The following is a 16,438-nucleotide window of genomic DNA, read 5'->3' on the forward strand; positions in this document are numbered from 1 at the left end:
AGTCCTACTGCAGATGGATGCTCTGATAGTCCAGGCAAGGTGTTCAACTGCTTCATGTCCTCTGCCTCTCCAGCAGCTATGCCAAAAGCCCACCTGAGTCCCTTTGGGTCTTTGTAGTAGCCATTCTGGAGGAAGTCTATGCCCAGAATACACGGGGCCTCTGGGCCGGTCACAATGGGATGTTTCTGCCACTCCTTCCCAGTCAGGCTCACCTCGGCTCCCAACAGGGTCAATTGCTGTGATCGATCCCCCCGTCAGCCCGGCAATGGAAACAGGTTCTGCCCCCACATGTCCCCATGGTATCAGGGCACACTGCGCACCAGTATCAGCTAAGGTTTCATATTTCTGTGGCTCTGATGTGCCAGGCCATCGGATCCACGCTGACCAGAGATCCGGTTTTCCCGTGCCTCTCCCTGGCTCGAGGCAGGGCCCCTCTAGCCCTGGTTCCCATTTCTTCCCTGGGCATACATACTAGAGGCTCCTTCAAGGGGATCTGACAGATCATACCCGGCAGCTCGGTCACGGGAGGCTGAGGCTGCCTTCACCTTAGTGGAATTCTCTCAGTTAGTGTTTCCCTGCTTGCGTAGACACAGCCATGCTGCCAGGACAGAAGTGAGCTGATGAACTTTGGACCTGATTAGCATAAAAGATTTGATAGTCAGAATGCCTTGGCAAGAACAAACAGAGCTTTGAAGACTGCAAGAAGACTGAATCAAGAAAGAAGATTGAATCAACTTCTATGAGCAAGAGATGTTGCAAATTGGATAAGTTTGTTTATGTGTTGATTCACCCAATCATTGTAAAAAAAAAATTACTAGTCTTCCTAGAATTGTGTATAAGCATGTGTAGTCCATGTGGAAAACATGTTCACTCTCCTGTGAAAATGTAAAAAGTTTAATAAAGGACAATGGGAGACAAGGACCACAGAGCAAAGGTTATTTATGGCCAGGTGCATCTTGGCACTCAGCCAAGAGCACCCTGTTACCTTCGGGGATCTCCCTTAAATACCTTTTCCCTCACATCAGCCTGTTGCCTATTCACAGCCCCTTATGCATATCCATAACCTAGTTTACATTTTCCAGGAACTATTTTACATGGCCCCTCCTTGGGTCCCCCTTTTCAGAGCATGCGTGTTTCCTGGCTGGAGTTTGGCTCCTTCTCTTTATCACTTCCAGTTCGGGCCTTGGTCCACACTGCCTTCAGATGGTGAGTGCTGATCGTTGGCAGATCTGTAGCAGGTGTCCTCATCCTGTGTTCATTGGATGTTATCCCATCCAAGCAGGCATTTTAACACAAGCAGACTTCTGTCAGCTATTGCACTACTATGTCTAAGCTTAATTAACAACAAAATTAGAAACTTTATCTTTGGAACAAAGTTACTTGAACATCACACATATAAAATCCACTTTGATGTTTGCAAAAGCCAATATTATAATACGTAGCTATAACACTGCTCTCCTGCAAGGAAAGGCTGACACAGCTCGGCTTCTTCAGCCTGGGCAAGAGACTTAGACTTGATCCAACTGTGGCCTTCCAGGACCTGAGGGCAACCTACAAGAAAGCTGGACAGGGGCTTTGTAGGAGGGCAGGCAAGGACAGGACAAGGGAGAATGGATCCAAATGGAAAGAGAGTCGGTTTAGGTGAGGGATTCAGAAAAAAGACTCTCCTGGAACAGGTTGCCCAGAGAAGGTGTGGCTGTCCCGTCCCTGACAGTGCTCAAGGCCAGGCTGCACGGAGCTCTAGACAAGCCGGGCTAGTGCAAGGGGTGCCCAGCCACAGCAGGGGGGTTGCAGCCGTGTGATTTTTCAGATCCCTTCCAAGCCAAACCATGCCACGACTCCATGATTCTGGGATACTTCCCCTCCTCATCCTCTGGCAGAAAAAGAAACTTGGCCCCAAGTTCCACATTGCAGACCATGTCCTTTGGCAGCCTGCAACTGTCTCAACAGAGGATGAAAAGAGATGAATTTAATGACACGATTTCCCTTTTCTACATGAAAATTAAATGCTGCACTCCTGTCCAAAAACTGTCGGAAACTGTCAGAAAAGGCAATTCTTCCCCATGAAATGCTACACCTCAGCCAAAGAAGAAAGAAGCCACAAGCCAGCACTCTTCTTTATTGCTAGATTGTTTGATTTGGTTACTTCTCTAATAGGAATTCCTTGGGGGTTTCATTTGTTTGTTTCTCTCTTTCGTTCCGCGGGGCGCGCGGCGGCTCCTCCGTTGGGTTCGCGGAGGCAACGGAGGAACGTTCGCGAGCTGCGGCGGTTCCTCAGCAGCAGCAGCAGCAGCAGCAGCAGCAGCAGCAGCAGCAGCGCTTCTCTCGATCGGTTTTCCGCTCGACTTTCCACTCGCTCCCCATCCCCTTCTCCCTCTCACACTCACTCCGCTCCCGTCCCGTCCCGTCCCGTCTGTGTCCCGCCTCTCCCAGCCCGGCTGATGCCGCGTCCCGCAAGGCGCCCCTCGGCGGGGTCGCCCCGTGCCCGCCCCTGCCCGTCCCGCCGCGGAGCCGCCTCCGCCGGGCTCTCTCCGTACTGGCTGTGGCGCCGCTGGAAGTGCCGCTCGCTCTGGTGCTGGCGGAGCAGCGCGGTCTTTTGGCTCCGCCTGGCGCGGGCTCTGGCCCGGCCCCGGCCGAGGCCCCGGCCCCGAACGAAGCTCCTGCCGCGGTTCCGCCCGCAGCCGCCCCGCTGCCGCCCCGCGCCCGCCCCGTCGCCGACAGCGTCGCCGGCGGCTTCCCCGCTCCGAGCTCCGCCGCTCGTCAGCTCGGCCGCCGGCCCCGAGCCGCCGCAGCCCGGGGCGGCTCGGCAAGCAGCAGCGCGCCGGGCGCTCGGCTTGGCGGGGCAGAAGAGCGGGAGCGCGGTGCCGCCCGCACGGGCGGAGAAGCCTCCCCTGGAGCAGCTCTACCGGGAGGGCCCGCTGCTGGGGAGCGGCGGCTGCGGCAGCGTTTACTCCGGGACCCGGCTCGCCGACGGCGCCCCGGTAAGAGACGGGGCCGGAGCGGAGGGGGCGGCGGGCGGCGGGCAGCGAGCTCAGCCCGGCGCTCGCCTTGGCTTGCAGGTGGCCATCAAGCGAGTGTGCCGCGATCGCATCCCGGAGTGGGCGCGGCTGGTGAGTGAGCGGGGCCAGCGGGAGAAGGCGGCGGGGCGTGCCGGGCGGGGCTAAGGCGAGGCCCGGCAGGGTGGCAGCCGGAAGGCTGCGAGGGGAGCGAGCGGCGAGTGAGCGGGGCCCGCGCAGCGTCCCGGGCCGGGCAATGGCGAGCGGCGGCGGGGCCGGGCAGGGGGTGGCCAAGGCGCGGCGCAGCATCGGCCCCGCTGAGGGCATCGCGGTCCCCCCGCAGCACAACGGCGCCCTGGTGCCCCTGGAGCTGGCGCTGCTGTGGATGGTGTCGTGCCCTGGCTTCCGCGGCGTCGTGCGGCTCCTGGACTGGTTCGAGCTGCCCGACGGCTTCGCGCTGGTCATGGAGCGTCCGCAGCGCTGTCAGGACCTCTGGGACTTCCTGCACGAGCGGGGGTTCCTGACGGAGCCCGTGGCGCGGGGGCTGTTCCGCCAGGTGCTGGAGGCCGTGCGGCACTGCACCAGCCGCGGCGTCCTGCACCGCGACATCAAGGCCGAGAACGTCCTCGTCGACCTGGCCACGGGCGAGGCGAAGCTCATCGACTTCGGCTGCGGCACGATCCTCCAGGACACGTTCTACACCCGGATGTCAGGTGAGCCCAAAGCCGGGGCCCAGCCGGGCAGAGGAGGTTCCCCCCTTGGCTGGCAGAGGGGGAAGAGGGAGACAGGGAGGGGAGGGTGCAGAATCCTCCTTCAGCCGGCTGCAGCCAAGTTGCTTTTCGGCGGGGCAGGGGCTGGCTGTTGTGGAACGGGGGCGGGCTGGGAGGGAGGGAGGAAGGGAGGGAGCAGCATCGGCCTGATGAGCTGTGCCTGTGACCCATAGGAACGCCGGAGTACAGCCCACCGGAGTGGATCCTCTTTGGCTGCTACCATGGCCAGCCAGCCACCATCTGGTCCCTGGGCATCCTGCTCTATCACCTGATCTGCGGGCACCTTCCTTTCCACACAAACGAGGACATCGTCCGGGGCCAGCTCTTCTTCCCGCCCCGGGTGTCTCAAGGTGGGGCTGCGCCTTCAAGGCTCAGGAGGAGGAATGGGGCTGGGAGGGGGCAGCTGGCACATCAGCATCCTGCTCTTGCAGCTAGTGAGGCGGTTGATCTCCTGGGCTTAGCTGGAGGAGGTGGCACGTGTGCCTCTGTGCTGCTCTCCTCCGGAAGGGAGGATCCATGGGAAGCTTTTGGCTGCAGCTCTGAGCACTCCTAGTGTGGCCTGGGCACTGTGGAATGTGGGAGAGCATGGACAGGAGCCTTGTCCCGCTGAGCGTCGGTTTCTGGTTTCTCTCTGCAGAGTGCCAGCACCTCATCAGGTGGTGTTTATCCATGGACCCCGCAGACAGGCCATCACTGGAAGACCTTTTTGAGCATTCTTGGCTGCAGGAGCCCTGCCTGGCCCAGGAGACAGCAGAGACCCATCCCTCTGCTCAGTAGGATCCAGGGGCCCAGCAAGTACCAGCTGCATGCGTCTGGTGGCACTCCAAGAAAACCCCAGAGCGTTTCCCTGCGGCCGCAGCACGGAGGAGAGAGCGCAGCCGAGGAGATGCTTCCGCTGGTCCCCGGCGAGTTGTGGAGGGAGCGGCTCAGTGCTCCCCGTGCCACTGGAGAAGTGGTGGCAGTGCGGTGAAGGTGCCACGGACTGGAACAGGGGAAACATCCCCCTGCAGCTCAATGACATCGGGATGTCCCCGCAAGCCGAGGCACAGCTGGCGTGTTCTTCTGGAGCACCACGTGGAGCTGGGAACACCATCCTGGAGCTGGCCGCTGGCGGGGCAAAGCCGAGCGGCTTTGGCTGCGGCCCCTTCCTGGAGGACACGCTCTGCGCCCCGATGAAATCAAGATGAGTCCCCAGCCGGCGCAGGGGCGGGGGGATGCTCGTGCTTCCAGGCATGGCAGGGCTCGGCCTGGCCACGCGCCGCAGGTTCCCCGCTCGGCGGCGCTGGGGAATATTAATTTTTCCCCTGGCTGCCGAGCTGCTTTTTGGTGGGACAGGGGACAGATGTTGTGGAAGGGGAGCAGGCTCCTGGCCTTGCTGACAGCTTCTGCCAGCCAGCCTGGCACGGGCTGGGGCGGGGGCAGCCAGCCTGACAAAACATCCATCCATGTGGATGGTGGCAGCAGAGGGGGACGGGTTCCGAAGCCGTGCCCCAGCTGGTCTGCTTTGCAGGCCCTCGAGGAAGGGGTGCGTTTACGGGTGGGAAAGGTGGGGTTTTTCCCCACCCGTGGACAGGTTTCATTCTCGCATGGAGTGGTCAGACCCTCCTCAGGCCCGTGAAACGGTGACAGGCTGTGTAGGTTTTTCTTGTTTCCAGATCTTGCTTTGAATTGACTTCCATGCAATTGTTCTTTGTTTTCCCAGGAAGATTACACCTGGTGCCCGGACCGGACGGGGAAGCGCCTGCACCGTCCGTGGAGCACATCCAGGGCCAGCGCTACCCCAGGGGCCACGGCCTGCAGGGACATCCCCTTCAAGAAGGACGAGGACCTCGTGTGGGATCGGCTCCTCTCCTGGCAGCAGGTCTGCAGAGGTGGGTACCCGGCTCCACAGCTGGGCTGGCAGAAGGGCTTCGGGCAGAGGGCAGCGGGCACACGGGCATCCCGCCCTTGCAGCTGCTGAGGAGGCTGCTGTGCTGTGCTGAAGCGGAGGAGGTGGAACGTGGCCTGCCACGCTGCCCTTCTCTCGAAACAGAGAATGGCTCGGGAGGTTTGGGCTCTGAGCACAGCCAGCAGCCTGGCCCGGGCACAGGCCATGGCAGGACAGGGCACAGGAGCCTTCTGTGACTGACCGTGGCTCTCTGGTTTCTCTCCGCAGGCTGCCAGCACCTCATGCCATGGAAATGGCTCCGCTCGGCCTGCCAGGCTGGGAGGGCTGGAGGGCGGCGGGTGTTCATTTGCTGTCAGAAAGGAATCGTTCTATTTTTTTGTCATCATCATGATCAGAGCATTTCTTTCATCCTTTTCCAAGCTTTTGGCCTCCCTTCCTCCAGGGTAATCTTTTTGTGTCCTTCCTCAGCCACTTGATGGCATTTGGCAGGGGGGGTTAAGCAATGTGAAAAGTTCAACAACAGCTCCTGTTGCCAACTGCAGCAGCCCCTTCAAGAGCCCTGAGCTTCCAGCGAGGTCCACGTGTGCCTTGCCAAAGGGAGTGGTTTGCAGCGATGGCGTTGTCGCCCTGCTGCAAAAGCTGGGAGGAAGTCAGAAGTGGCAAAATGCCAATTTGGCTCAACCCCTGCCCAGGTTCTGCATCTTTCCCCTCTGCTCGGTGACAGGCAGGCAGGGCTGGACTCCAGCAAGGTTCAAGTTCTTGGTGCTCCCTGGCATCGAGGGGATCAAGTAAACTCTTGTATGCAGTGGCTGCAATAGGGCTACTGAAGGGAAAAAGGAGATGTCGTGAGGTGGGGAATCCTTCTTGTCTCCTTTGTCTCCCCAGGAGCCCCTTGGAAAGGGAAATGCCCACACGGGTTTATCTGACTCCTTCCCAGCCAGCCTTTCCCTCAGTCCCGGCTCTCATTTGCTCTGCAGGCTTCACCAGCTCGCTCAGCTCAGAGGAGCTCTCAGAGGAGAAAACGCTGCCTGGCGTGGGGCTGGCTGATCCCTGTCTCATCTTGATTCCATTTCCGTGCTCCCTCCCCCATCCAAGAGAGCGAAGGATCCCGCACAACCTGTCACAATCCAATCTTGTGGGGTGTTTGTGATGGTTTGTTAACCGATCCCAAAAGTGCAAAACTGCAAATGGCAAGGGACCATCACTTGAATCACAACAAATGCATCTTTATTTAGGTACCAACAGCAAATGCAATAGAAGGGACAGAAAAGGGAAATAGAGAGAAAAGAGAGGAAGGGGAATAGAGCTACCACCGTCGAGATGAGATCCTCGATGGTCCAGCCATCATTCACTATCTCAAATAACTGAAAAAAGCACTGGAAAAGAATTTGTTTTTTTAAAATTAAGTTTAAAAAAAAGGGAAGGAATTCCATAAAGAAAACCAAAGAGTATAAATACAGTAATTTAAACTTCTCAAAGCCCTTTGCTAATGGAGCCCTGAAGCCCAGTCACGTGCAGTGTGGCCTCGGCAGTGCCTTTGAGCCCAGAACTGCCAAGGGACAGGGCCGGGATGAGCCTTCACCCAAAACAGGCTCCAAGACTGAGTGGGAATCAATCCAGAACAGGGCTCACACAAAGAGCAAAGCCTCAAGGCCAAAGCCAAACCTTCATCAGGTTGGATTTGTTTGAACACTGAACTTCAGCAAATTTGCTTGTCTGGTAACATCAGTGTCACCATGAAACTTTACATGAGCTACTAAATAAGCACTGTCCTGTCCTGAGCTGTGTGGCCCAAATACTGTTGAGAACTTGCTCTGCCTCTGCCCTGTGCCCCCGGGGCTGCTCTTGGCCTGGCAGCCTCAGTGGGAGCCAGCACTGGCTGCAGCCCCAGCGGGCCCCCCAGGACAAGGCCCAGCAATGAAGAGGCCAATGAAAGCACTGGGCAGCAGCAGAGCCCTCAGCAGAGTTCTTTGGACAACCACAGACTGGCCACAGCTCCACTGCAGCCTCATTGGGAATCTTCCCTTACTGTCAGCAGCATTTAAAGATGTTGGAGGGTAGAGATCAGCCACAACTTACTGTTTCTTTTCCTTCCACTACTGGAACCCCACATAGCACAGGACCATAGAAATGGCACAGTGAACAGTGTCACTACCGTGCTTATCATGCAGGACCTGCGCACATCCTGGGGGCAGACAATTCTTGGGGTGCTCAAAGGATTCCTGGCATTTATGTGTGACTTGCCAAGCTCTTCTGTGGGAGCAAAAGGGAGCGTGAGCCCGTGCTGTGCTGCACTGCCGAGCTGGCAGCACGGTGGACACGGCCAGGACGTTCTCTGTTTCCCCCAGAGCTGGGGCCTGCAGGCCCCTTGCCGCCCCTTGGCACAGGCTGTGCCACCCAACAAAGCCCAGCAGGCCGGGAGGAGAGCCCGGGGCCAGCGCAGCTGCTTGGGCAGTCGCTGCTTCGAGGGACACGGGCCAAACCCATCCCTGAGCAGCCCAGAACAGGAGCACAGGATGGAGAGCAGGGAGGACAAATCCCCGCGGCAGAACCTCGTGGAAGAGGCCGTTTTGAGCGGCTCCACGGTGCAGGAACCCAACGGGGGGGAAAAGCCCTGGAGATGCCACACGAGGAGGGGCTGCAAAAACAGATCACGGGGATCTGAGGAGGAAAGAACCACCCTGGGCTAGGGAGGCGGCCGGAAATCGAGCCAGAGCTCGGAGCTGGTGGTCCATGAGCAGCTCCAGGATGGGGAGAAGCCCCACAAGTGCTCAGAGTGTGGGAAGAGCTTCAGGTACAGCTCCCAGCTGATCGTGCACCAGAGGATCCACAATGAGGAGAGGCCCTGCAAGTGTGGGGAGTGTGGGACGAGCTTCAGCCAGAGCTCCAACCTGGTCAGCCACCAGTAGATCCACACTGGGGAACGGCCCTACAAGTGTTCCAAGTGTGGGAAGAGGTTTCAGACCAGCTCCGATCTCCTCAAGCACTATCGGGTTCACACAGAGGAGAGGCCCTTCTGCTGCCCTGACTGCGGGAAGGGATTCAGGAGGAACTCCCACCTCATCACCCGCTCTCCTCTCCGGGGAGAGGCCCTACGAGTGTCCCCAGTGTGGGAAGAGCTTCTCACAGAGCTCTACCTGGGCCCAACACCAACGGAGGCACCGGTAAGGGAAGCCCTGTGAGTGCCCCGAGTGTGAGAAGAGCAAAACTCCATCCCCCACTACAGGACCCACACTGGGCACAGCCCTGGTCACCCACATTCCCTGTCATCCATGTTGGGAACACAGCTGGCTGCTTTTCCTTTTGTGTTCACCTTAATTTTTTTCTCTTCTCCATCCCTCTGCACTCCAAAAGCCAAGAGGGATCCATCTTTCACCTCAAAACCACTCACATGCTACTGAAAACAACTGTATTTTAAGCCATAAAACACAATCCCACCTCAAATTGTTTGTTCCCACCTCAAAAACCTCTATCCCTTGCCAAACTCTCTCGATTCCAGAGCCTCCAGAGTGAGATGGGGTTGGGAGGAGCTGGGAGAAGTGGGATCTCAGTTTGGAGGGGTGGGATGGGGATTCTGTGGGGCTGCGTGGCTGGGATCTATTTGATAGCAAATAAAACCTTCAGACTTACTGATTTCTTTGCCGTTCATTTTCAGTCCGTGGCAGTTCTGTCTGCAGAGCGCCGCCTCACAGAGCGTCCCCTCACAGTTCCCGGCCTTGGCCTGGCCCCGCCCCTTTCCCCTCACGGTTCCCGCCCTTTCCTCGCCCCCTTTCCCCTCACGGTTCCCGCCCTTTCCTCGCCCCCTTTCCCCTCACGGTTCGGCCTTCGGGAACGGGGCAGGTGGAGGAGGGAGGGAGGAAGAGGCGCAGCGGCAGCGAGGAGCAGACGGAGAAGAGCAGAGAAGGAATCGCGGGGCCCTGGCGCTGCCTGAAGTCGCCGCAGCCCCGGGAGCATCGCCCCCCATCCCGCAGGTGCCCGGGGAGGGGGAGCTCAGCCCAAATATGCCGGGGGGTTCCTGGGTTTGGGGTTTTTTGGGGGGATGTTTGGAGCTGGCAGGGCTCCAAAGCCGAGCCGCAGATGGCCCTCGGGGGAACATCGGGGGTCCCGGGGCCCGGAGTGGCTGCTCCCAGTATGAGCCCAGTCACTGCCAGTATGAGCTCAGTCCCTCCCAGTCATTTCCTATGGTGATGCAATTTCCTTCCAGCAAGATCCCGTTTGCTCCCAGTTCCTCCCACTTTCATCCAGTGTGTTCTCAGTTCTCCCAGTTGCCCCTGGCATCATCCTAGTCACTCCCAGTATGGTCCCAGTATAATCCCAGTTACTTTCAGTCACTCCCAGTATGGTCCCAGCTACCTCCAGCATGGTTCCAGTTGCTTCCTAGATCTATCCAGTCAGTCCCAGTATGCTCCCAGTTGCTCCCAGTCACCCCCAGTATGGGGGATGATGTGCAGGGTGTGTTCCCAGTTGCTCTCAGATACTGCCAGTATGAGTCCAGTCACTCCCAGTATAATCCAAATATGGGCCCAGTGTGCTCCCAGTCACTGCCAGGATGAACCAGTTGTGCTCCACATGGTTCCAGTTGCTCTCTTTCACCCTCACTTTCATTCCAGTCACTACCAGTATTTCCCAGTGTACCCCAGTTCCCTCCAGCATGTTCCCAGTTCACAATCAGTTCCTTCCTGTATGATCCCATTTGCTGACAACCACTCCCAGTCAGCCTCAGTGTAGTTGCACTCACTGCCAGTGTGATCCCAGTCACTTCCAGCATGATCCCAGTTCATCCCACTATAAACCCAGGTGTTTCCAATCACCCCCAGCATGCAGCCAGTCACTCCCAGTTCCACCCAGTTGCTCCCAGTTACTCCTACCATGATCCCAGTTGCTCACAGCTGCTCCCAGTAACCCTCAGCATAATCCCAGTCACTCCCAGTGTATCCCATTTGCCCGTAGCATGGTCTCAGTTGCCCCCTGCAGGCTGCTACTCACTCCCAGTATGTTCCACGTATGTTCCCAGTATGAGCCCAGTCTCAGCCCAGTCTCCATCAGTGCGATCCCAGTCTGCCCTGGCACGGCAGTGTGATCCCAGTCTGGTGTCAGTACAAAGCCAGCACAGTCCCAGTCCCTCCCAGTGCTGCCACTCCTGGCATCCCCCAGCCCTCTGTGCGTTCCCCCCTCCCGGCTGTCCCGAGAGGAGCCCCAAGGGCTGGCAGTGCCCAGGCAGGGTCCCCAGCAAGGCCCAGTTGGGATGTGCAGCCCCCAGTTTTCCCAGTTTGCCTCTCCTTTTGCCCGGGCCGGGTTCCCCCCTGGAACAGCGGGTGGGAGCAGCCGAGAGCCCCGCGCTGCCCATCCCGACCTGGCCCGGCTCCATCCCCGCTCCTGCCGCGGGCTGCGAGGGCTGCGGGAACGGGACACCGAGGGTGTCGCTGCTCCTGGGGGAGGAGGAGGAGGGAGGGAAGGGCAGGGATGGAGGAGGAGAAGGAGGTGGGCTTAGGGAGGAGGAGGGAGGGTGGAAATAGGAGAAGGAGGTGGGGTAATGGACAAGGAGGAGGGGGGATCGAAGAGGAGGGATGGAAGGGGATGGATGGAAGATGAGAAGGAGGTGGGGTTAGGGAGGAGGAGGGCGGGGACGGAAGAGGAGGAGCGGCAGGAAGAGGAGGGACAAAGGCGGATCAAGGACAGCAGGCGGGTTCACGCGGTCGAGCCGTCCCTGGATTCGCAGCCCCCACGTGTGGGATCATCGCCCCCCATCCCGCAGGTGAGCGGGGAGGGGGAGCTCGGGCCAGATATCCTGGGGGGTCCCTGGGTTGGGTTTTTTGGGGGGATGTTTGAAGAATGAAGAACTGCCATGCTGAGCAGAAAAGGCCCCTTGGGGGGACATTGGGGGTCCCGGTGGCGGCTGCCGGCAGAGGCAGCCTGGAGGAGCAGAGCCCTGTGTCCCCCAGGAGCCCAAAGTGGGGAGCCCAGAGAGGGGGGAGCGCCGCCATGGGCGGCACCCTCAAGAGCCTGGAGAGGGGCAGGGGGGACTCCTTGGAGCCGCTGCAGCCCAAAGCAGAGAAGAAGGGGAGAAGGGAGCCCGGGAGCCCAAAAAGCCCCGGCAGCCCTAAATGGGGAGAGCCAAGAGGGGGGAGCTTTTGGCATTGCTGGGACTCCCAGCAGCCTGGGGAGGGCGGGCACCGAGGAGAAGGGGGACCCCCAATCCAAGCGTGACCCCCAGCAGCTGGGACAGGGGGGAAGCCCGAACAGCAAAGGGGAGGGAGCAGGGACGGGGAGCTCCTGGGAGGCTTTTTCAGGGCTGAATCTTGGTGTTTGGGAGGTTTTTATAGAGCCCAGGTGGCCGGGGACTTCTGGAGATGGACTTGGGCAGAGGGACCTTCAAAGTCAACATGCTCATCCCTTGTTTTCCCCAAACCAGGATTTCCCATTCCCAGCCCCTGGGAGGCTGCGAGCAAGAGGAAGACCCTCTCCTTGTCCTTCCTCTCCCAGAGCAGGAGCTGAGGATGGAGAGCAGGGAGGACAAATCCCCATGGCAGAACCTCGTGGAAGAGGCCGTTTTGAGCGGCTCCATGGCACAGGAACCCAACGGGGAGGAAAAGCCCCGGAGATGCTGCACGAGGAGGGGCTGCAAACGCAGATCACGGGGATCTGAGGAGGAAAGACCCACCCTGGGCTGGGGGAGGCGGCCGGAGATCAAACCAGAGCTCAGAGCTGGTGGTCCATGAGCAGCTCCAGGATGGGGAGAAGCCCCACAAGTGCTTGGAGTGTGGGAAGAGCTTCAGGTACAGCTCCCAGCTGATCGTGCACCAGAGGACCCACACTGGGGAGAGGCCCTACGAGTGTTCTGAGTGTGGGAAGGGGTTTAAGACCAGCTCCGATCTCCTCCTGCACTACCGGAGTCACACAGAGGAGAGGCCCTTCTGCTGCCCCGACTGTGGGAAGGGATTCAAGCAGAAGTCAAACCTCGTCAGTCACCAGAGGACCCACACTGGGGAGAGGCCCTACGAGTGTGAGAAGTGTGGAAAGAGATTCACCCTGAGCTCCAGCCTGATCCAGCACCAGGTGCGCCACACTGGGGAGAGGCCCTACGAGTGTTCCAAGTGTGGGAAGAGGTTTAAGACCAGCTCCGATCTCCTCAAGCACTATCGGGTTCACACGGAGGAGAGGCCCTTCTGCTGCCCTGACTGTGGGAAGGGATTCAGGCAGAAGTCCCACCTCATCACCCACCAGCGCATCCACACTGGGGAGAGGCCCTACGAGTGTCCCCAGTGTGGGAAGAGCTTCTCACAGAGCTCTACCTTGACCCAACACCAACGGAGGCACCGGTGAGGGAAGCCCTGTGAGTGCCCCGAGTGCGGGAAGAGCTTCATGTGCTGCTCCAGCTCCATCCCCCACTGCAGGACCCAGGTTGGGCAGAGCCCTGGTGACCCACATTCCCTGTGATCTATGCTGGGGACAATATTCTGGAGGATAGATGTGGGTTCTGGAGGTATTTTGGGCAGTGTACTCCATCTCTTTGCCCTCCAAAAGCCAAGAGGGTCACCTCAAAACAACTCAATCCCACTGAAAACAACTCAATTTTAATTCATATGGGCTCAATCCCACCTCAAAATGGCTTGTTCCCAACTCAGAAAAACTCAATCCCATGCCAAACTCACTTGATTCCACAGCCGCCAGGTTGAGATGGGGTTGGAAGGAGATTGGGAGAAGTGGGATCCCAATTTGGAGCGGTGGGATGGGGATTGTGTGGAGCTGGGTGGCTGGGATGTATTTGATAGTGAATAAAACTTTCAGAGTTACTGATTTCTGTCCCGTTCATTTTCAGTCTGTTGCAGTTCTGTTTGCAGAGTGCCACCTTCTCAGCTGATTGTGTTTGTGTCATCCTTTCTCTCCTGCCTCTCTTTGCCTGCTCTCTTTCTCTCTCTGTGTCTCCCTTGAGCCAGGGCAGCTGCCACCAAAGACCCTGCCCTGATTTAATTCCCAGTGCAGGAGCTACAACAACCATGGGTGAAGTTAGGAAGGCTGGCAGTGAAATGTCACTGTAGGATCTTGCTGCACTTGGCTTTTGGCCCCTTCTTAAGACCTTTGCCTTCAAGGGCAGGAACATATTTCCCTACTGGGAACTGGAATTCCAGACCCTTGGAGTGTGTGCCCTACAGGACCATAGAGACTGGGATCACATGGACTGTGATCCTATGGACTGGGATCCTACAGACTGGGGGTGCAGAGACTGGGACCATGTGGATCAGGACCATCCAGACTGGGATCATACAAACTGGGATCATTTGGACCGGGATGACTGCACTGAACGTTGTGAACGGAGGGGGTCCCACGCTGCCCAGGGCTCCCTCCCAGTCACTCCCAGTCCCTCCCAGTCCCAGCGCTGCTCTGGGGTGCAGCCAAAGCTCCCCAGAGTGAACTCGGAGGTCCCAGAGCAATCCAGGTACAGGTCCCAGCACCGGTCTTGGAGCAATCCTGGTCCCGATGCCGACCTCGGTCTCAGTCTCGGTCCCAGAGCACCCCCAGTACGGGTCTCAGTGCACCCACTCGACGCCATGTTCTCTAGCCCAGGTGTTGGCAATGCCGCTCTTGAAATGAGTCCCCTTGTCTGACTCAGTCCTCTCAGGGGTGCCATGCCTCCCCAGGACTTGCTTTTCCAGGCCCAGGATGGTGTTGGGGCAGTGCTGTGAGGCACAGGGGAGGTCTCCAAGCATCCCGTGGTGGCTTCTATCATGGTGAGCACGTAGCACTTGCCTTGGCGTGTCTGGGGCAGTGTGATGTGGTCAATCTGCCAGGCCTCCCCATACTTGTACTTGGACCCCCGCCCACCATAGCACAGGGGCTTCACCCGCTTGGCCTCCTTGCTCACAGCACACGTCTCACAGTCATGGATAACCTGAGAAATCCTGTCCATGCTTAGATCCACCCCTCGGTCTCGTGCCCACTTATAGGTGGCATCTCTGCCCTGATGACCTGAGGCATCATGAGCCCATCGAGCTCAGAACAACTGCCCCTTGTGATGCCAATTCAAGTCTATCTTTGACACCTCTGTCTTTGCAGCCTGATCTACCTGCTCGTTGTTTCGGTGCTCCTCATTAGCCCGACTCTTGTGGACATTGGCATCTACATGGCAGACTTCCACAGGTACCTTCTCCATCCGAGAGGCAATGTCTTTCTGTTGTAGATGTCAGCGAACCCAATGGGAAGAATGATGATGTCTAACTCCATTTCAGAAGGCTGAATGATTTCTTTATTATAATTATGTTATAATACATTAATATGCTATATAAAAGAGGATACTAAATACTACATGCTACTTTCTCTAACTATCATATCTCACTCCTCACAACTCGTGCCCCTGTTCTCCAGAGTCCAGACACAGGTGGATCCAATTGGCCATCAGGCCCAAACAATCCACCATGGTCCAACCAAGTGCTCACTCTGGGTAAACAATTCTCCAAACACATTCCACAAGAGAAAAACAAGGAGCAGAAATAGAAATTGTTTTCTCTTTCATTTCTCTCTGTGCACCTCAATAAAAAATCCTGAGAGAGAGAAATGTGCTTGCCACATCTTTCCACTCATCAGCATTCCAGACTGGTTTTCCTCTAAGCTGCCAGTTGGCCTTTTTCCACCTTTCCAGGCAGCCCCACAGAGCATTGGCTGCCATCCATGAATTGGTATAAAGGCAGAGCTTTGGTCACTTCTCTCTTTCAGCATTGCACAGAGCCAGCTGAACGGCCTTGAGTTCAGCAAGTTGACTTGATCCACCTTCTCCTCAGTAGCTTGTGCAGCCTGTCGTGTGGGGCTCCATACGGCTGCTTTCCACTTCTGGTTCATCCCTACGATGCGACAGGAACCGTCCGTGAAAAGAGCGTAGCGTGTTTCCTCTGCTGGCAGATGGTTGTATGGTGGAGTTTCTTCAGCCTGTGTTACTTCTTCTTGCTCCTCTTTGTCACTGAGAGCAAAGTTTTCACCTACTGGCCAGTTTTTATTTCCAAAATCCTGATTCTGGTTTCCAATACGGGTGCACTGTGTGATGAGGGCAATCCACTTGCTCTGTGTGGTGTCGGTGGCGTGGCAGGATGTGGGAACCTTTCCTTGAAACATCCACCCAGCACCGGCAGTCGGGGTGCCAGGAGGAGTTGTGCTTCTGTGCCAATCACCCCCAAGGCAGCTTGAACTCCTTCACAGGCGGCCAAGATTCCCTTCTCTGTGCGAGTGTACTTGGCTTCAGACCCTCTGTAGCTTTGGATCCAGAATCCCAGTGGTCGGCCTCCAGTCTCCGCAGGCACCTTCTGCCAAAGGCTCCAGGACAAGCCATTGTTCCTGGCTGCAGAGTAGAGCACATTCCTCACCTCTGGTCCCGTCCTGACTGGGCCAAGGGCGACTGCATGAGCGATCTCCTGCTTGATCTGGGCAAAGGCTTGTTGCTGCTCAGGGCCCCAGTGGAAATCGTTCTTTTTGTGGGTGACCAGGTAGAGAGGGCTCAAAATCTGGTTTTACTCAGGAATGTGCAATCTCCAAAAACTGGCTTCCAGCAGAATCTGGACGATCCTCTCTCCTTTCTCAAATACTTCCATTGCTGAGTTCCCCCACACAATGATGCCATCGATGTACTGCAGGTGTTCTGGAGCTTCACCCTTTGCCAGTGCAGCCTGGATCAGTCCATGGCAGCTGGTGGGGCTGTGCTTCCACCCCTGGGGCAGTCGGTTCCAGGTGTACTGCACGCCCCTCCAGGTGAAAGCAAACTGAGGCCTGCATTCTGCTGCCAGAGGAATGGAGAAAAG

The 16,438-nt window shown here is 57.7% G+C and overlaps 2 protein-coding genes across 2 annotated transcripts; both read left to right on the plus strand.

The window, feature by feature from the left end:
- The first annotated feature begins 2,182 nt into the window (after positions 1-2,182).
- On the plus strand, positions 2,183-6,619 carry LOC128783215 (serine/threonine-protein kinase pim-1-like). Its single transcript, XM_053933855.1, has 5 exons — positions 2,183-2,981; positions 3,060-3,110; positions 3,340-3,709; positions 3,940-4,116; positions 4,404-6,619. The coding sequence occupies exons 1-5, from the start codon at positions 2,442-2,444 to the stop codon at positions 4,541-4,543; spliced, it is 1,278 nt and encodes a 425-aa protein (XP_053789830.1). The 5' UTR covers positions 2,183-2,441; the 3' UTR covers positions 4,544-6,619.
- On the plus strand, positions 5,353-13,451 carry LOC128783210 (zinc finger protein 239-like). Its single transcript, XM_053933845.1, has 3 exons — positions 5,353-5,400; positions 5,469-5,637; positions 12,211-13,451. Exons 1-3 carry the CDS (start codon positions 5,353-5,355, stop codon positions 12,975-12,977), a joined length of 984 nt encoding a protein of 327 aa, XP_053789820.1. The 3' UTR covers positions 12,978-13,451.
- Positions 13,452-16,438: the final 2,987 nt, after the last annotated feature.

This window comes from Vidua chalybeata, unplaced genomic scaffold, assembly GCF_026979565.1.
Source record: "Vidua chalybeata isolate OUT-0048 unplaced genomic scaffold, bVidCha1 merged haplotype W_reject_31, whole genome shotgun sequence".
NCBI lineage: Eukaryota > Metazoa > Chordata > Aves > Passeriformes > Viduidae > Vidua > Vidua chalybeata.